This window comes from Ischnura elegans, chromosome 12 (genome assembly GCF_921293095.1).
Source record: "Ischnura elegans chromosome 12, ioIscEleg1.1, whole genome shotgun sequence".
Taxonomy (NCBI): domain Eukaryota; kingdom Metazoa; phylum Arthropoda; class Insecta; order Odonata; family Coenagrionidae; genus Ischnura; species Ischnura elegans.
Window position 1 is genome coordinate 18,312,226 of NC_060257.1, and position 23,727 is coordinate 18,335,952.

A 23,727-nucleotide genomic window follows, 5' to 3' on the forward strand; every position below is an offset into this window, starting at 1 on the left:
CTAATAATTATTAATAGTATTAATATAATATATGCATTACTTACATATGGTGAAGCAAAGCTTTAATTTTATCTTGATTCTCGCTGTTGATTCTTTCTTCGTCCCGAAATTGTCTCAGTTATTCTATCAATAGTACATTCTTTAGCATAACTCTATATTTTTACAATACTTATGCCAGATTTTTCACTTTACCAACATAATAATTCTGATATTTTGATGAAATTTTCAGAAAATATATTATGAAGAGCTAAATTTTTATATCAATGTTTTACGGAGCCCTACTAAAGGAGTACCAATGTTGTGGAATTTTCTTGAATATAATATTTCCTTAAATTTTCTATTCTCTACCTTCGTATAACCCTCTCCAGGTACACTTCACTTCTCTCTCATGGAACCATTTAGCTCGTAAAAAGAAGACGACGATGCGGATTTTGTCGGTATTGCGAACTTAAATCGGTTTTTACCTTCAAAAATACATATTTTAGCACAAATGTATATTCTTCCAAAAATCTTAGACAAGCTATGTTACAGAACCCACGTAATAATTCTGATTTTGTTGTGAATTCTTCAGGGAATATATTACCACGAGCTCAATTTTTGTATGGAAGGTCTACGGAGCACAACTGCAAGAATAATTATGTCGTGGAATTTTCGTGAAAATAATCTTTCCTTCGAGCTTTCGATTTCATACCTTCGCATTGCCCTCTCCCGGTAGGCTTCGTTCCTCTTTTCTCGTGGAACCAGTTTGCCCGTAAAAAGAAGACGACGCAGCGCGCGGTGGAAAAGGTGGGCAAATAAGTGAATGAGGGGTGCTTGGTGCCAGCGTTAATGTCGGACTCCTTCGATCGTCTTACATTTATTTGTTCTCTCGCCCCCTCTCACGTTCCATTATTCTCGAGTTATCGAGTAAATAAGGTGCCTCCTGCTTCTGTACCTTAGCCTCGATTCCTTTTAATGGGCCTGAATGCGGATGTTAATGAGATTTGATCTCGGTCATTATTTTATGGAATGTATTTTAGTAAGTACAGTTGTGTTTTTTTCCTTGTTCTACTAATTACTTTACCTATCTAAAGTTACATTATTATCGAGTAAATAAGGTGCCTCTTGCTTCTGTACCTTAGCCTCGATTCCTTTTAATGGGCCTGAATGCTGATGTTAATGAGATTTGATCTCGGTCATTATTTTATGGAATGTATTTTATTAAGTACAGTTGTCTTTTTTTCTTTTCGTTCTTATTACTTTATCCAAAGTTCCATTATTCTCGAGTTATCGAGTAAATAAGGTGCCTTCTTCTCCTCCACCATCGTCTCGATTCGTTTTAATGAGCCTGAATGCGGCCGTAAATGAGATTTGATCTTGGGTAATATTTTCTGGATAGTTTGGGTTTGGGTCTGGGTTTTTCTGGATACAATGGTGAATGTTTTTTTCTTTTGTTCTTCTTACTTCGTCAATTTACTGCCCTTCTCCTCTTCGTGAAAGCCCAGTTTGTCTTTGCACAATCTTCTGGATCTTTTTACTCTTCGTCTGCTAGTTTTTTACGATCGATATTAACGATTATTGCGAAATCCGTCTCTTAAAATCATCTTATATCCGCGTTTACCCAGTTCTTTCATGGCTACAGACAAATAGAGGTGGTGATGGAACTCCAAAATTAGTCAAATCTTCCATGTTATTCTCATTTAGTATATAATTGTTTAGTTAATGCACGTTGACAGTGTAATGAAGGGCTTCTGATTATTAATCCAGTATACTAGTATTCATTTTACTTCATAATTGTATTCTGATCTTCTTTGTTACAGTATAGATTACTTCAGACATCTAGCAATCTGTCTAGTATCTTGAATCCAACTCCAACAACATCCATTTTCTCATTCAGCCTCCCTCATACTTGCATGAAAGTCGTAGTATCGTACATAGAATCAAGGGACGAATGAAGTTTATTCTATGACTCGTGGTCTTTAAAAATATTGCGTTAAATACTTAGGCAAAACTGAATTTGCTGAAATGAAAGCCTTGTGGTGAATGCTGATGATTCATCCCATGAGTTGATACAGGTACGTTTGAATGACGAGTGACTCATGTGGTTCGCTTCGACATTTTATCGGCAATTAGAGTCATGACTATTAAAGACCCGAGCCGGGTACTTCTTGGCAGAGACATAAGTAAAAAGAAATACACGGAAGCTGTAAAGAATGCTGCTCAGTGTGCAGGAACGCCTACCGAGTCACAGAATAGGAGTGGACTGCGATAAAAGGAGCTGATTGCTTGATAAAGATGAAGATTGATGTTAGCCATTACCTTTTCTAAATGTATATAATGTGCGCATAATGCCATTAGTTATCAGGAGAAGACAGAGGAATATGTATATACATAATATATAGAAATCGGGAATAAAAAAGAGCTGATAAACCGCCCTGATTAATAGAACCAGATAAATTGATGTTAGGATTGGAGAGCACAAGGAAAGGGTGTGTCTTGTTTGTACAGTGCGTTAGCTCGTAATTCTATTGGAGGGGAGCGCCTTTTAGATTTCTCCTCCGAAGCCCCTCTCTCCTTTTGCTGCCCCCCCCTCCGCCTGCCTTTTACCCTCCCCTCCCTTCCCTCTCCGCCCACACAGAATCCAAACCGCCCAATCGATGACCTCACCCTTTCATTTCATTTTCGGACGGATTATCCACCTCGCCGAAGCGTTTTATCACTACGCACCCACGTTTAGGTTTGTTTCGTCTATCATGTAAACATGCGTTGAACGATATATGATTTTGTTCTTTCCCTGTGTATGATACTGGTGAGATCTTGTGTTTTCCACCGGATGAGTTGCTTGTTTGCCAACATTTCGATGCCATCATGCCCTGAAGACGATGGCAGAGGTAGCTATCGAAACATCGGCCTACAAGCAACTCACCCGGAGGAAAACCCGAGAAGATTTCACCAGTATCATAATTCCCCTGCCCTTTTCACTACGCTCTTTGTGGTTTGTGTCAGTAGTATCACGGATCACGAAGATAAGGATGATGTGTGATATAATTTGTTGGAAATGATATATTTTTAATTGTTTTACTGGCATCAAGAGTGAAATATTATTGAAGCAGAATTTTTATTTGCTTTTCACTTACTTTCATTATGGAGAGAGATCTTGAAGCTGTTAGCAGCTCCATTCGAATAGGGCTGAAAGTTTTCCACATCGCTTCATCATTTTGGCTCGAGGTCCACTGAGGATTGAGACGAGATGCCGGTGAAATATGACCGAGATAATGTAGATGAAGGGAAAAATCGAAGGAGCAATAATTCCACGCATACATTAAGAGGATAATATTATGCTTAGAAGAGCTTATTGGACGTCTCACTCAAACCCCTCCGCTTTGCCGTAATCACCGTCGGCTATTACCCATTTCTCGCCGGAACGAGCTGGCCGAGGACGTGGATGAAATATTATTTGTGGAAATTTGAATGGAGTAAGATTCTGCGTTATCAGATAAACACAATCCGTAGAGATGCCTGAAGCACTTCGGGAGTGTGTATTAGTATACCAGCCACCATCATAAATGTGAAACAAAGAGTTTAATGTGATGGGGTAGTAATTTGTGGTTTGGGTTGGAGGAATATCTATCGGTATTCAAACTTTTCTCGGGTTTCCGCGCGGGTAAGATTTTCTAAAAGCGCCGACGCGTCGCGACGTTTCGGATTCCGACTCGTCACCTATTCTCAAGGCTACTGAATGAATATCTGAAGTGACCGTTGAAACTCAGCATCAGGAGGGGCGGGATTGGTCTAGTCCCGATTGTTGTCGTTGAGGACCATAGACCAGCGTAGACTTAGCTCTGGCATATCATAATTATCTTTAGGGCTCGATTTCAAGAGCTGCTGATTGAATATCCGGTATCTCTGTTGACATTTTTATTGTCCAGTCTTATCTCTAATGCCTCTTTAGCTAAACGATCCCAAAATTGATTTGATCGTCTGAAAACTCTGGTGTCATCTCACCTTACTGTATCGTCTTCACCTTGGCTATGCTCGATTATGGCTGATTTTTCCGGTTGACCAAGTCGCAAATGCCTTCGGTGTTCTTTGAGTCGAGTAGATTTGTTCGCCCAGTCACGCCAAGTCACCCAGCCCAGTCAGAGGAATCACTACACACACAAGGGATTGTATTAACCCAATATAAAGCCAATCGGATCTTATACGAAAACAAGGTTGTCTCTTAAACTTGACGTAGGTTGATGGTTTCGATGTTATACCTCCTCAAAACCGTAGAAATTTTGCCCGATATCGAAGAAACTTTGGGAACTTTTGGAAGAATAGGCTTAAAAAAAAAGGTTTTCAGTTGATGCCAAACGCGGAGAAAAAATAGAATTTTTGGATGACCCTGAATGTGTGAAATTCACACGCCTGTGGCTTAGTCCGGGGAAGGCTCTACCCTCACATAACCAAAGCAACCTAAGAGTTGAATCACTGAGAGAGTAAGTGATTTGTACTGCGGTAGTCTTTGCCAGACTGTGAAGACATTTTCACAAAACTGCAAAAGTCTTTACTACTACCATTGAATGGTTAGTGGCGGAGAACTTGGATCTTGAAGGAGAAAGGACAGTTTATTTTTTGCGCTGATTGAAAGTGTGCTGTTGTGGAGAAGATGAAGGTGGTCTCTCCATGTTGCGAATGGGTAAGGAGGCGGGAGAACGTGGGGAGAAATAGAAAGGTGGTACAGGGAGAAGATTGGATGGTCTAAAGGTGGCACACTCGTGGGCTCTGGAGGTGCGTGGAAGATTGGGTGATGAAAGTGGAGGGGAAGGAATGGCGGGGGAGATCGTACGGCAGGAGGGGTGGGGGTTTATATCCTCTACTACCGCCCCACCCTCCCCACCCCCCAGAGATAGTGCAGCCTATCCATCTCCCCTCTCGCCCTCTCCTTACCTGGACTGGGCCCACAGATTGTTGGACTTCGAATGTGAGGATGGAGAACGCCGATAAACGAGGAAGGGAATGGGCGTGTGTAATTAAATTTGGAAGTTGACAAAGTGTTTCTGACCACCCAATAACTCATATCGTCTATCGGATATCTTATTATTATTATAGCACAACTTTTTGCTCCCTTTCTTTTCCTCTGGGCTCCCTTCCTGCTTTTTTATGCCCCTTGTTTCTGTATGCTTCACGTTCGAGTCCTATCAATGGGCACGTAGAAAGTGAATTTGAAATTTTTTTTTTGTTATTTCGTAATGAAACTACGTCGATCGAGTAGTTGTGATGTCTATTGCTCTTGCTTCTCATCTTCGGAAGAGTAATATGCGCTGATATGAACTTGGTGGGATTACAGTTTACCTAGGATGAAGATGCTGGATGCTGTTTCGTAAGCACCTTCTCCCTTGAGATCAACTATGCTAAATAAGTTTTTCAACGCTCCATCCGCTCCCTTTTGATGATGATGTTAAGTTGGAGGCTTTGCGGGTAATTATTTTGTCAACATGTCAGGCCTTTTAGTTTTTCCAATATTGATAAACTATTTCATACATGGACGGTTCCAAGAGGTGGTGATAAGGACTTTAGCCCCTCAAGGATTTCAATATTCTAATTATTGAAAAGCTAAAGAATCCCGATTGAAGTCTTTAGACTCTTCCAAATAAAATCACGAAGTTCGACATGGTCTAAGGAAATTAACTAGTCCTCCTACCTTAAATGTGTCCATATGATACGCCTGTGACTTAGTGTGAAGTGAGCTTTACCATCACCTTTCCAAACCAACCATCGGGTTGACTCTCTAATTGTAAGTGAGTGAGTAATGTAAATTTTATATTCCGATAGTTCCAATTTTAAATGATTATATTTGTAGGTATTTTGTACAAGATTATGAACCATAAGGTATGAAAATTAAATCAGTTCCCCTTGACCTTCCCATCTGCCCTCATCTCTGTAGGAATTCCTGAAAATACCATAAAGCCGCTTCTAATTGGGAATGATTTTCTTCTCTGATAAAACTTGTGATTGGCCTTATCCTTATCCTTGTTGCGTCGAAAAAGAATTCGTATGTATCGGGCACGGACTCGTAGTCGAACTTTAAAGAGGTGATCGAGTGAATTTTTGTGTCACATTCTGAAATGACGTATGGTGTATCCACTATATATCGCTGTTCCATATATTTTGAGGCTTGGATTGACGGGTACATTAGCCTCAGAATTGAAAGCTATTAAAAATATCTATATTTTGCCATTGCTTGCTCATTATTATTATTTTGTAATAAATTTTAACTGTAATTGTTTTCTTTCATCCCCACAGCTCTACGAGTTGAGCGACGATCCGAAGAGGAAGGAGTTCCTGGACGATCTCTTCAGCTATATGCAGAAAAGAGGTGAGTTTTTTTCGTTTTCTTCTTCTTTGAATGCATGTTGGCCTACCTATTTGATAATTGAGAAGAAGTATTATTTTTCACTGTGCAATGAGCTGTGGTCGATTCAATACTCATGAAAAGGTACAAGTTTTATCTGCGTAACCATCTTACTATTTACTTTATTGTTATTTAAATATCCAACTCATACTTTTTATCATTAAGGTCATTATAAACCTCCACTCATCTTTCTAAAGCTCATTTTACCCATTTTCCATCTTTGCTCCGTGGCTTACTAGAAAGTAAAAATTACTTAACAGAATGTAGGTATACCTTTAATCGAGGAAAACATTATTGCATTCAAAAATAACAGAAAAAAACTGAATCTAAATTATAAACAAATTCATGTAACTTCTATTCGGGATTGGGGTTAGAATTTTAAGAAAAGTCTATTGAAGAGTCTGATCTGGAGTATAACGGCTAACGGTGCGGAAACGTGGGCAGTGAGGAAGGAGGACGAGAGAGGAAGAGACAGGGATTTCAAGATAGAATGAAAGGGAGTAGGCCTGATTGAAGGGTGAAGTCTATAAAGGGAGAGTAGACTGACAGAATGTTTCATAAGTACTTCATGGAAACCTATTTTATTCGGTAGAGTGCTTTAATTATAAAGTAATGGGAATGCATCCGAAAAATTATGCGTGCATGCGAGCGAAAGTATCTTTTTTTGCAATGTCCTGTTGCGGGAAATTTAAGTCGCTCTGATGTTGGCCACCATTGGTAGATGGAAGGGTAGAATAGGAATTGGAGCCAGCCTTGTGGCAACTACACTTCCTTGTGGCCCACGTCTCGATGGAAAGGGGGAAAGGAATGCGTTGCTATGGCGATGGCAATCTAGCAAGTCCTAAAAACATGCATTCTTTAAGGGATCCCGAGTTGAGAATCCCTTGTTTCTCTGCGCAGTTTCTTGACCCTCGAAAACCATGCGGAGGTTGGGCGGGGGAAAATGCCTCTCCGCCTTACCCTAGGGTGCGTCCGACCCAACCCATTAGATTGCCGTCTCCTCATTCTTGCACATCCCTCATCGGCTCCTTGTCTGCTTCCCGACCATCTATCCTTCCCTCTACTCACTAAGCTACTTCCTCTTGGCTGACGCCTCTTGCCGGCTGGCAGTGCCATGCAGAATAACACATTATAATGTGCAGCTCAAGAAAAGTTTCCCGGGTTTTCGACCAGTTAATGTCCTCCATGTTGGGGAGACATGGAGAACATTAACCGGTGGAAAACCCAAGAAACGTTTCTGCACCTGATAAGCCGGGAAAACCTAATGTAATCTTTAGCAGTGGCGTAATTAGGAATACGCTTACGGGAAGGCAAGGGGAGGCGACCCTCCCACAGGTAAAATCTTTGAAAAATGACATGCCTGGAAATACATTTTACATTTTAATTTTTAAGTATACCGGCACTAGCCACTTATCCACAGAGAGGAATGGCGCCTGGATAGCTTAAATGGCTTAAGCACTCGATCGGAAATCTTGATTCGAATCCCGGTCAAGGCGAATTATTTTTTCCTCTGTGGATATTTCGTACATTTTACATTATTTTGGCCCTTAAAATTTGGCTTTCACTCGTAATGCCGTGGAAAATCACCACAAGTGTTCTATGTGAAAACTAGACAATAGTCATAATTATTTTTTCATTTCTCTGAGGCTTTGGGATGGGATATATACCTCCAAATCCCCCCTCCTCCAATAGTTACGTCACTGATCTTCAGCCAATACGATATAGGCAACTGCTTCCACTATGAGAAAAAAGCGACATTGCTTTACAAATGCTGAGACAAATACAAGTATGTTGAGCACAATTTTCTCGCATTTCCGCTTCATTCTATCATAAAAGTCGGCCTCGTTGGTGGCAGGGATAAGTCCTCGCCTACTATACCGGTCGCGGGTTCGATACCCGCCTGGATTAGTTCCCTTTCTCAGGGCATGGATGTGTGTGATTGCCTATTGTTGATTGTTGAAACCCCCAGTTTAATGATCTCATTGTGCTTTTTTCGGGTGTAATTGAGGTTAATAAAAATAAGTTACAAGAAGTCTGCAAATCCTGTAAAAATAAAGTTGTACAGATTCAGTTTTGAAATCATACCTATCAAAGCTTAGAGTTTTTTTCATATCAAGATGATATAATTATTATTTTCAGTTGTAACATGGTTAATGTTGGTTTACTAGGATCACATATTCAATTCATAATAAAGCGCATTCCCTTTATTAATCATCAACTGTTTTTGTCTTTCTCTTCCTCCTCTTACCACGCAGTTCTAATATAATCTAATGGAGGGAACTCTAATGAGTTTTTTGTCACTCCCCTCCCTTCCTTTGAATTAATGAAAGAATTATCACGTGTAGCAAACACAATAGAATAGGTTACATTGTGATTTAGAATATACCGTAATCGGACTAATCGTCACCGAGCTACGCTGCTTAAAACTGTTACCCCTACTTTAGGAGCGGACAGTAGCCTTGCACCTTCTGCCCGCCTCCTCTTAGGTGGCACCCTACTCCCCCTATATTCCTGTTCTTCAAGCGCGGAAAGGGCATAAAATCCCAGATGGCCTACCAATGGGAAGAAAGACCTCCTGCGGGGTCCCTCTCGGGAATGGACCCAAAAACTCCTCGGATATATACCGTCCGAGGGAATCCGCCCATGTGTCTTTCTCACGGAATGGGAGAGTTTATTGGAAACAGAATGTGCCGGGGACGGGAAGGCTCCAGATATGAGGGATATACGGTGGGGAGCGGTTGAAGGTGGCAGTGGAGGGTCTATGGAAGTGGTAAGCCCTCTCAGTGATGATGGCAAAGAAAGTGACTCAACAATGCCCGGTCCAGATAACTGGTAAAGTGACATGTAATGTAAGTAACTACTGCGTGCATTCACTTTCTTGTGGACAGTCACATTTGATGATTATCTCTGTCGTTCATTGATACCGCTACGAAAGGAAATAATAATTCGGAACCCATTTTACATGCTTAATAAAATCGCCAAAACAGGCTTTTAGGCTGACTAAGGTTCGATCTTCAGGGAGAGGATAATATTATCAACCTCGCGATAGTTTTTCACATCTACATAATACCCTGCGAGCCACCTCTAGGGATTTTGGGGGTAACCACTCACCAACATGCAGCATGCAATAGGACCGCCACATAAATACCGTGCGGTCATAGAAATATTACGCATAGTAACCAAAAATACATGCAAATTCATGCAAAGGCAAAACTTGCCAATGGTTTGTTATTCCCGTAGTGAATCCATGCGAGGTTAGGACGTAGGAAATATAATAACATGCAATGAGTTGTCCCTGCGAGTGAGATGCCATTATAAATTTATGCCGTTATCAATTTATTAACTCTCCTGCGTGCGTTCACACATTTTTGGCAGTCACACTTGATTAATCACCTGTATCATTCTTCGATTCCGCAATGAAAGGAAATAATCAACCGGAAGCCATTTTACATTCTTAATAAAGTCGCCAAAAGAGGCTTTTTGGCTGAATAAGGAGGCTGGGCAAGGAAATTGGTATCAACCTCGCGAGAGTTACGCATATTCGCTCAAATTATGAGTGGGTTTAACACCAAAATCTCCTCCGCGCAAGTGGCTGCCTAAATCAGCACGAAAAGGATTTTATTTTATTTCGGTTGTCATTTTCTTCGGACGAATTCACTGGAAATCAAACTTGATGCTCTCCTTACTTTATTAAATTCCCAGGCCTCAAATTTGTGGGAGGATTGTTAAGTTGATATCATAATAGACTTTGATTTGATTCAATATTTTTTTAAATGTTGCTGGGTTGCTATACTTATAAAGCTTCCAATCTCTAAAGTGAAATCACGTTTAGAGAATACTAACATTTTCATAAAAAGGCTCCAGGACACTGGAATAGCGAAGTATATAGGTGTGGCTGTGTCACATTATGAAGTTATTGCCTACACAATAGTCCGGGAAATACTTATCTCTCTCGCGGAATCTAGTCTCTAGTTCCCCGGCTCATTTAATTTAAACAGCTGCTCAGTTTTATAACCCAATATTTGGTTTTTAAGATGAGTTAACTGTAGTGAAATTATGAATGTTTTCTTTTAATTCCCGCTTTGCATCTGGGGTGATTTTCATAGAATTTTTTTCTCTCGAGGGGATTCATTTCCTGAAAAAAACGTGCCCTTTTTTCCGTTAGGTACTTACAAAGTATCCAATCGTTGGTATTCCTCTACTCCTTCGAGTCTCCCTTCAAAACATTCCACCTATAAAACTTGGTATTTTATCGGGCATGCAATGCTTTTTCATCCGTGTATCAGCTATGGAATCATAGCGCTTTCATTACCTCGCAGAAAAATACAGGAAGTTCTCTCGCATCGAGGAGTTAGAGAATGGTTTCGCTACTGAATTTCCTCGAAGCGGAATAGAATTTTCCCTTCATGGAGCGAGGACTTTTTGTGTCCAACGAGTTTTCATTTCCTACGTGTATTTCTCTCTCCTCCTATTTCCTTCTTCAAGTCCTCACTGTCGATGGATTCCGGGAAGCATTTTACTACCGACTACGCCATTCTTGCAAAGGAATGGAGGATACCTCATTGCGAGGAGGACTCACCAGGTGTAGTGCAGGGATCCGGCATTTGGAAGCAGTAGAACGGCGGATTAGAGGACTAAGCATGCTGGGTTATAAAGAGTCTTATTGCTAAGCGAGCGATAAATCTCTCGGTTTATATCGCCGAGTGTTACGGGGTGGGTTACCTTTTTCTCTTTCGCCGTGTAATTGGGAGGCCCTTGAAAGGGTACTGGCGAAATAGAGGAAGAATGAGGCTCCTCCAAAGTTTGGGGAAACACTGCGTGTGTTGGAGTGGTTGGTCCTTTTCCCCCTAATACCCTGTGTGCCCTGAAAAGGTTGTTTATTGGTTTGCCCTTTTTACACCCTAGACCCAATGCTTCCTCGCCGCTATGCTTCTCTCGCTCCAACTCCCTTTCTAAATTCCGCCTTCACGAATCCCGGGTACAACCTCTTCCTCGCCAAATTTGTCTCTCTATCGTCGTAAAGGTATTCTATTGGAGTGCATAGCCATTCGTGCCTCTACGGGTCAGGCGATGGAATTTTTGGCGTCGCTTTTTTTCTCTGTGAATTGCTATCAATTCCGCACGTAATCTCTTATGCTAAACTAAAGAAAAACATTTGTAAAACATAGAGTAGATAGCTGGAAAAGATCTTTGTGGCGATGGAATTCAATAAGAATTGGAATAATTGAAGGTACTTCTACATGTTACTCCGTAAGCCGCCTCATAAGTCGTGTGGCGGTAGGTGTTAGTACACCAGCCGTAAATCTAAATAGATATCAGTTACGACTGTAAAGTAGACGCAATTGGACAGGTAATTTGCATAAGTTCAAGGGATAGAGGGGGCATTTGAAGAGATGATGAACAGAATCGGGAGAGAGCCTAAAGAATTTGTTGGGAAATAGTCGTGGAATAGCTCGAATTCCATGAAAATCCATAATTATATAACTATTCACATCAGGACTTGATCTAATTCTGGCTCAGTGTATCGTAACTTAGGTAAAAGTCAATATTACCGCAATTCCCTGGAGAAAGTATACAATTTACGCCTGATGTTCTTCACCTTACTTTTATACTTATTTTTTCTCACAATAAAGCTATATCTGAGCGTTATTGTTTTTGTCAAATATATAAAATTTATCCTCTACATTTCACGGGAGCTGCAAACGAATATTTCTTACTGTTATTTTAATAACTTCTGGATTTTTTTTCCTCTTCTCCCACTGTACCTTGAATCCAGATGTCTTAGGCAAATGGCAACTCACACATTTCATCCAGTCGGCCTTGTTGTCCTTCTCATGCATCGGGAGATATTTTTTCAAAAGTTTTGATCTGTGGCGCCCTCTCGTGCAATTAATATGTACTTCCTTTCTCGATTATATTTTTGACTCAGAACACAAGGTTCCGTGGGCACCGCTGAATCCTCTGCGATTACATTTTTCCAAGAGGATTGATTGTTAAGGCCGTTTTACACGAGGCACGGAATCGCGCAGGTTAGAGCTGCATTAATTTCTAAAATGGCGTGGAATTGCGCGAATGCATGAACGAAATTAGAACAGGGGCTATTTTGCCGTCTCGCATCCACGCATTCTCGCATGTGTTCTAGCAATTCACCGCTTTACACGATGCAATTTTGATTGCAACTTCGCACATACGTCAGATTGCGCAATTCCGTGTAAAACGGCCTTAAGTATTTAGTATCAAGATTTTACTATATTCATTTTCATGATTTGCTCAAATTTTATTAATGGCTCTACACATGAAGTGAAGAAACGTGGACACTTAGGAAGGAGGACGAGAGATGACTGGAGGCATTTGAGATGTGGGTGTGGAGAAGAGCATAGGAGGTGAAGTGGACGGAGAGGAGGAGGAACGACGAAGTGCTGGACATGGTGAGTGAGGAGAGGCAGCTTTTAGATGAGATACGGAGGAGACAGAAGGTATGGATGGAGCGAGTACCCAGCGAGGAGGGGACGTTGAAAACAGTGTTAGAGGGTAGAATGTTCGGTAAACGAGGGAGAGGAGGGAAAAGAAAGGATATTTAGATAGAATGAAATGGAATAGGTCTTAATGTGAATTGAAGAGGAGGCTCCCAAAATGCTTTTTATGCACTCGATAGAAACCTACCTTAATCGGTAGAATACTTTAAAAATAACACATGAGGATATAGGATGTACTATGTATCCTCAGATATATTTTCCTGGGTTTTTGAAAACCATTGATATTTATATTCACCAACAATGCTGTTATTCAGAAGGTCAAGCAATATTTTTTCTAAAGGGATTGCATATTGGCTATTTGTGCATCAGATTTCCACGTTTCTTAAGACATTCCTATTATGAAGTATTTCAATAAATTCACGTCATCTGCCAGTAAAAATTTATTTTTATAAGAACTAATTTATTCATTTTTGTATTACGCATTTTTAACGATAATGATAATTATTGTCTTTCACGACTATCGTTTTTTTGCGTGTTAAATTTGCGTGGAACTTCCATGGCCTCAGAAATGACTTCGAAGTAAAATAACAGACATTGAACCCGCGGGATGAGACGAACGGTAGACATTCCGCCGCACGTTTACATCAGAAATCTGTTTGAATTTTCTGGCATATACATTCGCTGCAAGTTGTACAGGAAATGAAAACTTTCTTTACTGTGTGTGTGGTCAGAAGTTCTCAGAACTAACGTCGAAGGAGCACATTTGGTTTAAGAGTCGATACCATTGGCGCCGAGAGAAAATCTTTCCTTGCCAATGCATCATTATTTAAATCGGATCAATATACCGAGGGGCGGAATCCATTTTTTATAAAATCCATTAACATTTTAATTAAAGAAAATGAAGAGAATTCGAATGGGGAGTCTGGAATGATCTGGGGGTCGGTGGTGGTTATTCCCAACACATTCCTGTTGAGTGGCCTGACTAATCGTTTGGGAGATTTGAATGATAAGTTCGAATAAATTACGTGAGTAAATAAACATTTAAATAACTCGCCCATTCGATTCCATTCAACTAGCTGACCCGGTTGATAGACGCACAAGTCATCCCATTTATACTATTTCATTCCACCACCGCTGCGCGACGCTCACGTCACCTGTAGAGAGGAGTCCGTTTGATATTATTATTCATCTCAGTGGCCACAATGGGACGTAATATATTAATTCGAGAATATTAATCCTCGAAGCATATTCGTTTCCTTTCCCATCGAGATATTAACGAATAGTCTTTTTCATTTCGTCCGTTGCTGGCAATATCTCCGACATGTTCCCATCTGGTCATCCATCATCTCGTAGCGTTGCAGCCATTCCTTTCGCTGCGTACAGGTTTTTAAATGCATGTAAAAGTGTCCGTTAATAACAAGATAGGCGTTCAAAGGTGGGAAATGGAGAAGAAGTGGTGCTCGTAAACTAAAAAAAAAATAAACGAAACACGGCTTCTCTTTAATTCATGGCATGGAAAAATTTTCAATCGGTCGGAAAAACCGTAATTATACGCCCGTTCTTGCATCGTTCATCATTTCGTATTAACGTTCGGTCGCTTTTTAAAAAAGCGGTCTCTCCCCGCGTGTAAACGATATTAAAAGGAATGGTCGCGTCCTCTTTATCTATTGATAAATAATGTTCGGAATAAATAGCGTGCGCTGAGCATGTGATCACACTCGAAGGCCAGCGGAAAATGATTTATGAACTGATTGATTCATCCTTTTTCCCTTCAGCGCGTACGGATGGAAGGAGACGAATGGAGAAGACATGATGTGAACGGGGTTGGGGGGCGGAGACACCTTCGTGCGAGCGGGGGAATTGTGGTTAACCATTGAGGAAAATAAAAGGAATAATCTGGATCCTCATTCAAGTGATAAGTCTCTCGTTCCGCGGGAGAAAGGAGTGGAGTATGGCCAACCATTCAGTGAACATTTCTGTCGACTGCGAAGCTTATAGAGGACGTAAGGTTAACAAGAAAGCAAGCGTCTTCGGGGTTGATGTGCCGAAGGTGATGGTGTTCTCCTCGGAGAGGTTAGGTGGAATAAGGCGCATTGATATTCTCCCTACGATAGATTGAAGGATCCGAAAGGGCATTGTCTACGAGAGTCATCAATTTCTAAGGTCCTCATCATTAAATCACTTGTCTCTTTTTATCTGTCCTCCTTCCATTCAACTTCATTTGTGCGGCAGGCGGTTGCTATAGATTTCCTAACGTTTGTCCTACCAAGTTTCGATCCTCTTCCTTTATCAGCGTTACTCATGGTTTCCCTACAACACCTTTCAACAGAATTTATGCGCTTAATTCGGATTAATTAGCCTTGGAGAATCATGCGTGTAAAGAGGTAGCCCCACGTTCAAATATCATCAGTATTTTTCTAATGTCTCATATATTTTCATTTTCAATGTAGATTACTTGATTGAAATATTTGTAGGATCCAATCAATAGCTGAAGAAGAAAAAAATTCTATGCGGGAATCGGGACAGACGGTGACATTTATTATATTTTGCGTCTTGTGCTCCAGGTAAATATTGATTAAACAGTAGTTAACTTGAGCTAAAATGATCAATTTCCAACTTTAGATCCTCAAATTATCCTAGAGTTAAGGTATTAACCGAATAATCTCCCTATCTTACTTATCATCACGTAATAAACCATATCCATCGCCGGCATAACCTCAATATCGTGTGAAACTAAGCATCTGTGAACCAAAGTCATAAAATGATTCGTTTTAAGTTAATGTTTTGAGCGTACAGTTCATTTGAAAGGTATTGGGCAATAGATGAATGCTATTGGCGACACGTATTGATATGTGAGATCATCTGCCGACAACTTGTGCGATTAATGTATTTGCCGAACAGATTGCGTATTTATGAAACAAAAAAAGCAAAAGGAAGTGACTGGTGTACGTGAAAAGCTATTTGCTTGAACGGAAATAATGAAGTTATTTCCCCTCCAACCTCTGAATGGACAATGTCATCTCTCCTTTTCCCATTCCAACATTTTCAAGAGTCTTTGTACCCTTCTGCATCTTAATTTATACTCTCTTCCACCCATGACTTCTCTGTACCTCCTCCATAGTGTACTCTATTCTCTCCTGTTTTTCTTTTTTCATCTCTAATCCCTCGTCTCCCATCAATAGCCTTCTCATTTCCTTCTCGCTATGAGGTTCGTCTTTTACAACACCGTTACACTCTGGGAACATTCAACCCCTTGGTTTGCATATTTTTAATGTTGTTTATCATAAGGATCGCTTCTATCGAAAAGTGAAATATAAACGGAAGATTATATTGACTCCATTTACAGGATTCATTTGCAAATTATTCAATAAGCACCACATTTACGAGCCAAAGTTATATTTTTTCATGATTCTTAAAGTATAGCGAACAGTGTATCAGTTAAAGTCGATTGTGGAAGAGTTAACTTTGGGAAAAATCATCGAACTAGATAGCAGTAGTTGTCATCTGTATATCAGTGCTTTTCTGAAACCACTCACTAGAATAAATCGAACGTTTTCGTATGCTTACACTAAAATCGCCATTAGATCCTGTGTAAAAATGCGGGTATTCAAAAGCTATTTCCCGAAAATATAGTACGGAAATCATTTTTGTGACCTTCAGTCTATAAAGCCCAATTAGGAGAGCATGCCTATTCTAGAATTTTCATAATATGACGTGCATTTGGTTTTTGGGGCCAATATTTAAAGTATTGTAATTGGACTATTGCATTCTGAGTCATTAGGGTCACGTTTCCATTATTCAGGTGGGATGACGTAGGTAGCAATTAAGTGTCGTAATCATAATCCCCCACTCCTCTCTTTTCTCCGCGACGGCCCCAATTTCTAGTTTTCCTTCTTGTCACTTTAATGTCCCTGTTTCGTAGCTTTCGATTATTTTTCATTTCACGACCCAATTTCCTTCGTGCCATCTTGGGAGGATAAGAGAAGGCATGACAGGAAAGCAAGGTTTGATAAAGAGGAAAAGAAACTCGTTTTTCCATTCCAAATCCTTTTTTTCCCGTGAAATGCTTCGAGTAATTACTGGGGCATTGAATCGAAAATTTTGGAATGGCTTGCGGAATTTGACTCAACTTTCCTGTAAGTCTAAAGAATTGGTGGAAATTATTTTTTGCATTAACTTCCGCTCATTATTTTTTTCGCTCGATGAACTAAGACAAGATTGTTTAAAGCAAGATTATTTATATAAAGAGCATTTAATTCAAGATGTTGCTGTGTGCTGCGCGAAAGTGACACTGATGAAATTATCATATGATATGAGAATGCGGTTGAACACACAAATTAGCTCTAGAATTCTGTTGTGTTCGTGTAGATGACTATTTTTATGTTTTGTTGAAATGACACATTGCAATATTTCCACTTATAGATTTATTTTACACCACGCGTTTCGTCGTTACAACGACATTTTCAAGTGTGACAAAAGTCTTAAAGATTTTCCTTATATATCTTGGTGCTTGAAGGGGGGGGAGTAAGATGGAGAATGGGGTTTGGGCGACGAGAAGTGAGGATATTGAATTGAAGGCTGTGGGGGGGGGGGGGGTATATAAGGAAAATCTTTTAGACTTTTGTCACCCTTGAAAATGTCGTTGTAACGACGAAAGGCGTAGTGTAAAATAAATCTATGAGTGGAAATATTGCAATGTGTCATTTTAACAATACTACGAACTTCCACCACATCGTGCCTAACATCATACAAGATTTTTATGTTTCTTTTTCAATGAACGGGTTGTAACCTTCTGCGCTGCTGAAAATGGAAATTTTTACGATCCGTCTTCAGACAAAAAATATATTGGCTGTTGTGTTTTTTAATTCAATTTATGTTTAAAGTTTGGCATTATTAACAAGTTAATTGATTTTTCTTCCGTTTTAATGTGTTTTCTTACCGTGGGAAGTGACCACTACGTGGTTCCTTTTTTCTAAATTAACTTTGTGGCCCGTTCTGTCAATGGGTGTCGATATCCTGTGCTTATTACATATTTTTGAACGATCGCCTTTCCCATTTCCAGAGTGATTGGAAGTGTAGAATTTATACCCCTCTTATGAATAATTTGACTCTAAAGAGGATCCATTTGTTGACGATATTTACCGTGCCGTGGATTATAATATTTGCCGTTAAGCGACCGCTGGGCTCGCAGCTGGAGTGTTTTATCGTTGAAATGTATTGGATTTTTTAATTTTTTATGGCGTGAGTAATGTCCAGCGCTTTTTTCCACCTCATGGAAAATGTCAATTTGAGCGTCCATTGTGGAGACAAAGCGGTTGATACTCAATTAGCGGATGGTGACGCTCAGGCGTTTTGAAAGAACAACAGGTATTATCTTTTTTTCTCCGTGATGGCAAGCGTTGCCTGGGCAATTTCTGTCCGAATTTGAATTGCAAAACGTGGGTCTCTCCGCACCCTCAAAATCAGACGATCTTCTTATCCACAACGTAATTGAGTTGGGGACGAAATTGACTCTGTCGCTGCGGAGAGTGGATGTATTCGATGATTTTTCACTCCTCCAGCTATTTTGTTCGTTAGATATTCTCCCACTTACGTATCCTCACATATCTCCTCCCTTTTGGAAGGAATGCCCGGCATGAAAACTTTTTATTACCATTATTTTTTTTAGTGAGAGTCACACGCTCCCTCGGCGTATGCCTGGACTAAATGGGCCGCCAGTGTCATAAATCTCCGCGTATACACACCTTCTCTCCTGCCATCCACTCCTTCCTATCCTAAATGAAAGCCGATCAATCAATTTTACCCGTCTGGTTCGGTGCCTGGACCAAAAAAATACGTCCTCCCACGCTGCGCTATTATTTTATTCATGCGGACACCTCTGCCCTACGTCTTAATCTTCTGGAGTAGTGTGAGAGTTCCTGTCTCTGCCCCGCCAGGAATTTGAATGTCCTCGAGTCTTTATTTGGGCTGGTGATGCGTGCAATATGGGGACCCTTGAAGCAGTGAATTGTGCCTCAGGTGGGGAGAAACATACTCCCTACCTGTCTTTATAAAGTATACTACACGACTTGTTAAAATAAACCCTGTGGAAATAATGCAATGTTTCATTTAACTAATGCTGGTAAGGAATCTATTATAGTCATACAAGTATTATACCGGTTATTGAAAGATAAATTATCTTTATGTTATACCATAATTTAGTAGGATACAACGTGCTTTTCCTTAAAAACTACTCCCAAAGATAACAAACATTTAGAACACCCCAAAAGTATACCAAATTTTCAGGTAATGCGCTTTATCATAGTCATATATTTTACCTGTTCATAATTGGATTGTGGATTAATCTCATTCAAAAAATATTACGCTCTCATTTTTATGAATTGGTTGAATTTGATCGGCGAAAACTTGAAGTGCTTGAAATTTATGACAAAATATGAAATCATGATTTTTTTTCAAATTTGTATACTCTACCGCATTCGTCCGTAAAAACTTTTGCGAACGAATTCATTTTTCTGCTGTGGAAAATGCAGCTGTGCTGTTGCAAATCCTGCACATCTTGGTTACCGAAGGTCTTGATAGAATACTTTGTGTTACCAGGCTTCCCCGGGTACATAACGTAGTGAATATTATTCCTCTTTTGCTGTAAGTGCTAAACCCTTGCAGACATAAGACCCGCGGTGGAAGGTGGTTCTGTAATCTTCCGATGTCAACCCGTGTGGAAGCGATCACGATATGTTGAAAGTAATAGTCTCTCGGAGTAGCTCACCTTTTCCCCTGCTCCTCCAAGATCATTTGAATCCTTGGCGCCACATTTTCTTAATCTCTTGCTCTTTAGCATATACACCTCTTCGAGGTATCCGTTTCTGGCAACATGACTCTGCGAGTGTCCCATACGCCCATTTGATTTTCGTTCCTCCCGCAAGATACAAGTCCCTCGAATAGGGATTCTCCAGCAGTGCATCATCGATAAAAAAGTCAATGAGAATGGGACTTCTGGAGATTATATGAAGGTAGCAGGGTTGGCGCGTGGGCGACGGGGAGCTGGTAGATCTGCCGGCACATCTCTCGGCCTGGGCTCTCCCCACCCGTTCCCATTAAGAATAAACCGATTTGTAAGGTGTTGAACCGTCTGGAGTCGCTCTCGGTCGTGCCAGCGGGGGTCAGGACGGGGCGGACCCCGGAGATGTGGTCGGGAGATTCCGGGGGCAGCTTCCGTGGCCCCGCCCCGGTCTGGTCTGGTCCGCCGGGGATAACCCCACTGCTTCGCCTAAGAGAGCTCCTCCGGTGATGGTGATAATGATTAGGCGGGGGTATGTAGAGCGGATGCGGTCAGTGATGGACCCTCCTACTAATGGGCACCTTCCTGGCATCGAGAGAGTAGTGGTGCCACTTACCTGTTATTCTCGCCAGAGCTGAGGCAGAGTCAATGAGGGATACCGAAGACCATGTACAGGGGTATATTCCGCAGTGCAACTAACCAGGCTGTAAGGTCATAGATCTTCACTTCATATCAAGTGTAGAAAGGATTACTGGGTTTTTCACCGGGTAATTGGCTGTATGTCTCCCAGACGATCCTCAAAGGATTAAGAGCGAGTCTTTCTTCGAAACTTAGGGAGATATACAACCAATTTCCCGTTGTAAAACCCGAAAATCCTTTCTGCAACTAGCCAGAGTGTTTATTTCCGTTCTTTCGTTACATAATATTACCCACGGCTAGCATAAGGTACGTGTTCACTGGAGACAAAACGTATGTAGAGTTGAATGCATCCTGAGGCCGCAATGAAAAATTGTAAACGTAATTGAATTAATGAAATTTTGGGAAAGTAAGTCAAATGTAAAATACCGGTAAATCTACCAATGCACTAGGGTAATATATTCAAGTATTAGCAAATCCCTTTAAGAAATTTGAGTTTCAAAGAGGCAAGGTGGTCGATGATGACCGTAGTGAAGGTGTCTTTCATTTGTTATTTAAGAGAGATTACGAAAACCCTGTTAGAAATCGTTTTGGAAAGAAATAAGGTAGGCACATAATTTATGAGTGGCAAATTTTATAGAAAAAAATACAGCAAAGGATGTATTTGACTTGGCCGGGATATATATTTTAAATATTTTTTCATGGCGAATTTCATCCGTTGGTGTATTTAACTTCACACCCGTGCGCGTGGCTGCGTACAAAGTCACTTGTTTCTGCATTGCTATAGAAATAAAACCGGTATTATTTATTATAAGGCTCGATGTAAATTATATCGTTCTTTTGTCTCTGATTTTGTTTCCGATCTTTGATGGACTCTGTCAGAATTGTATGTAATCGAGTTCCTTACAAGTACCTAAGACGGAGTTTTATTCAGGCAATTCTTGATTAAAATTTCATGAAAATCGGTCAAGGCGTGCCCATTCCATTGGAGTCCTTCCATAAAAAAACAAAAAAGAATATGATATTAGTGCCCTCGTGCGGTAGGAGGGGCGTGTTATCCTCCCCACCTTCCCACTGAACCGAACTCCTGCTTTTTATATAATCAGTCCTCCCTCCCATGGAACGATTGGGTTCTGTGAGGTGGCCGGTTTATGGGACGCGAGAGATAAGGGAAGAGGGAGGAGGAAAAGGGCTTAGAAACAAACAAAGGAATCGGGGACTTAAATGGTTTCGAGAATAGAAGAAGAAGAAGTTGGAGACTTGAACGGTCGAAAGGGTCGGGCGAGAGACCCCAATGAGTGGCGTGGGCATCAGCATATTCATGAAGTCTTAAGGATGGATTGTTTACTTTTTTATCGGATGGGTGGCTGGGGAGTGGAGGTGGGGTCGGTCTCTCGGATGCCATTGGAGGGGATGCGGTGTGTTATTAAAGCGAGTAGCCATCAAGGGGGAGGATCTTCGGCCGCTGAAAGCTTACCTAAAGCTCAGCAACGTCGTGGGGATTTTTGTTACGGCTACCGTTCGGCTTGAAAGGGGTGTGTTCAGTGATCGTTTGGTGTCGTGGAGAAATTGAAAGTAAATAAAATCCGAAGACTCAAGCATGATGGAGTGGAATTCTTCAGTATTGAAATAAATATTTGCGATTTTCCACGATTAGAAAATTAATTACGACACTGGTTTCGATGTGATGATATAGTAATATCAAAACATAGGCCGTTATTAATTTTTTAACCGTGGAAAATTGCAAATTCTTATTTGAAATTTGAAAGTAAACCATGTTTCAGTATCGACTACGCATCACTCAAGTTTATGTTACAATTTTCAGTTGCAAAAATTTAAATCTTCCTGTATTGCAGTAGGCACCTGCAATTTTCCGAGATTGTAAAAATGTATTTTATAATTAATTTATCAGAAGGTATGGATGGAGGGGTTACTTAGCGGGGAGGGAATGTTGTGGGTAGAATGTTGGAAGTACAAGGTGCAAATTGCAAGTGCTTATTTCAATATTAAAAATTCCTCTCCATCACGCTCGAATCTTTGGATTTTGTAATTAAATCTTCCCCTTTTCAAGTCAGAATTGTTCCTCTTCTTCCGCTTAATTGAACACTTATATAATTTTTTATAACTTTCCCCAAGGACAATGTACATTATACTTTTCTTATGCCACTGAGTTTTGGAATAGTTCTTCGGTTCACATCTGTACAGAAACGATCTATTGATAGCAATTGCCGTTGGTGAATTACTTCAGATGTTTAGGTAAACAAGTTGATAGCTCTGAGTACCTGGCGATTATTTAATTCGATGACTTAGGAGAAGTGCTAAATTTTCACCTATACTAGCCATAGAAAATTCAATCAATACCACAAGCCTGGTTTAATCTTTAATTTCTTTTATAGCTGTCCGCGAAAAGGTTATATTTTAATGTCATATAATCAATAACGTTTGAGAAGTAGGCTTAATTTTTCTCGGCATTCGCAAAGACTACGTAAGGCTTCCATACCTCTCTATTGTAGCGTTAATTGTTTTTTTTTATTTACGGAATACATATGTTATAATCTTTGCAAAGCATGGATCATATTTTGTAATAAGAAAATGTATCACGTCCTTGGTTTTGTTTTGTAGTTATCAATTTGTATTGGGTAGCACGTCCCTTGCCCATGTTTTGAGAAATAAGTTTCGAAATGGGTTCTCATTCACGATAGGAGAATTGTATAGCGAGAAATAATGTGGCAAATCAGAACGTCGGGAAATATCGCGTCCATCGCATCTGCGTTATTGAATTGCATGAATGGGGGGAGCGGGCGCCAAGTGGGAAGTTAGTGAGGTGGTCTGAGCATTCTCCTTGAATTAGATCGGGATCGCCGATAGCCCAACGAGAGTGGTCGGAGTCGAGTGGCGACGAATTGCACGGAACTTCTTCGCCACCGATCCGGTTTATTCAAGCGAGTGAAGCGCTTTACGGCGAATTTTCGACCCCTCCGTGTCCGTTATATACTGTGATAGCATGGCTTGAAAGGAATTGTTTTCGCTTAAATTGATTGTGAGAGTAGTTTTCGGTATTTTTAGAGGGTAGGATGTTAGGGAAACGAGGGAGGGGACAGAAAAGAATGGGATATTTAGATAGATTGAAAGGGATTAGGCCTTACAGTGAATTAAAGAAGGCAGTACTGGAAGGAAAGGGAGGCTTCCAGATCACTTCTTAAACACTCCATGGAAACCTACCTTAATCGGTAGAATACTATAATAATAATTGTGCGAAAGCTTTCAATTTCGATTGTGGTGTCCCAATTTCAGGGAAGCCTTAAAATAATTCAAGAAATTATTCTTTCGTTAGCTCTATCATTACCTTGTTAAATAAATAGTTTGAATAGATTCTCTGCCTAAACATGGTGTGCCTTTCATTGAGTCTGTCATAGAATATTCATTTGGAATTAGCTATCAGAAGCAATGGAAGTATTAGA

At 40.4% G+C, this 23,727-nt stretch overlaps 1 protein-coding gene across 3 annotated transcripts in view; it reads left to right on the forward strand.

Moving 5' to 3' along the window:
• Nucleotides 1–23,727, forward strand: part of LOC124169001 (protein dead ringer-like) — a 612,609-nt gene that overhangs the window by 344,249 nt on the left and 244,633 nt on the right. For all 3 annotated transcript variants that reach the window (XM_046547458.1, XM_046547460.1, XM_046547459.1), the window contains exon 4: nucleotides 6,268–6,340. In XM_046547458.1, coding sequence (XP_046403414.1) covers nucleotides 6,268–6,340 — 73 coding nt within the window. The remainder of the gene's footprint in view (nucleotides 1–6,267; nucleotides 6,341–23,727) is intronic.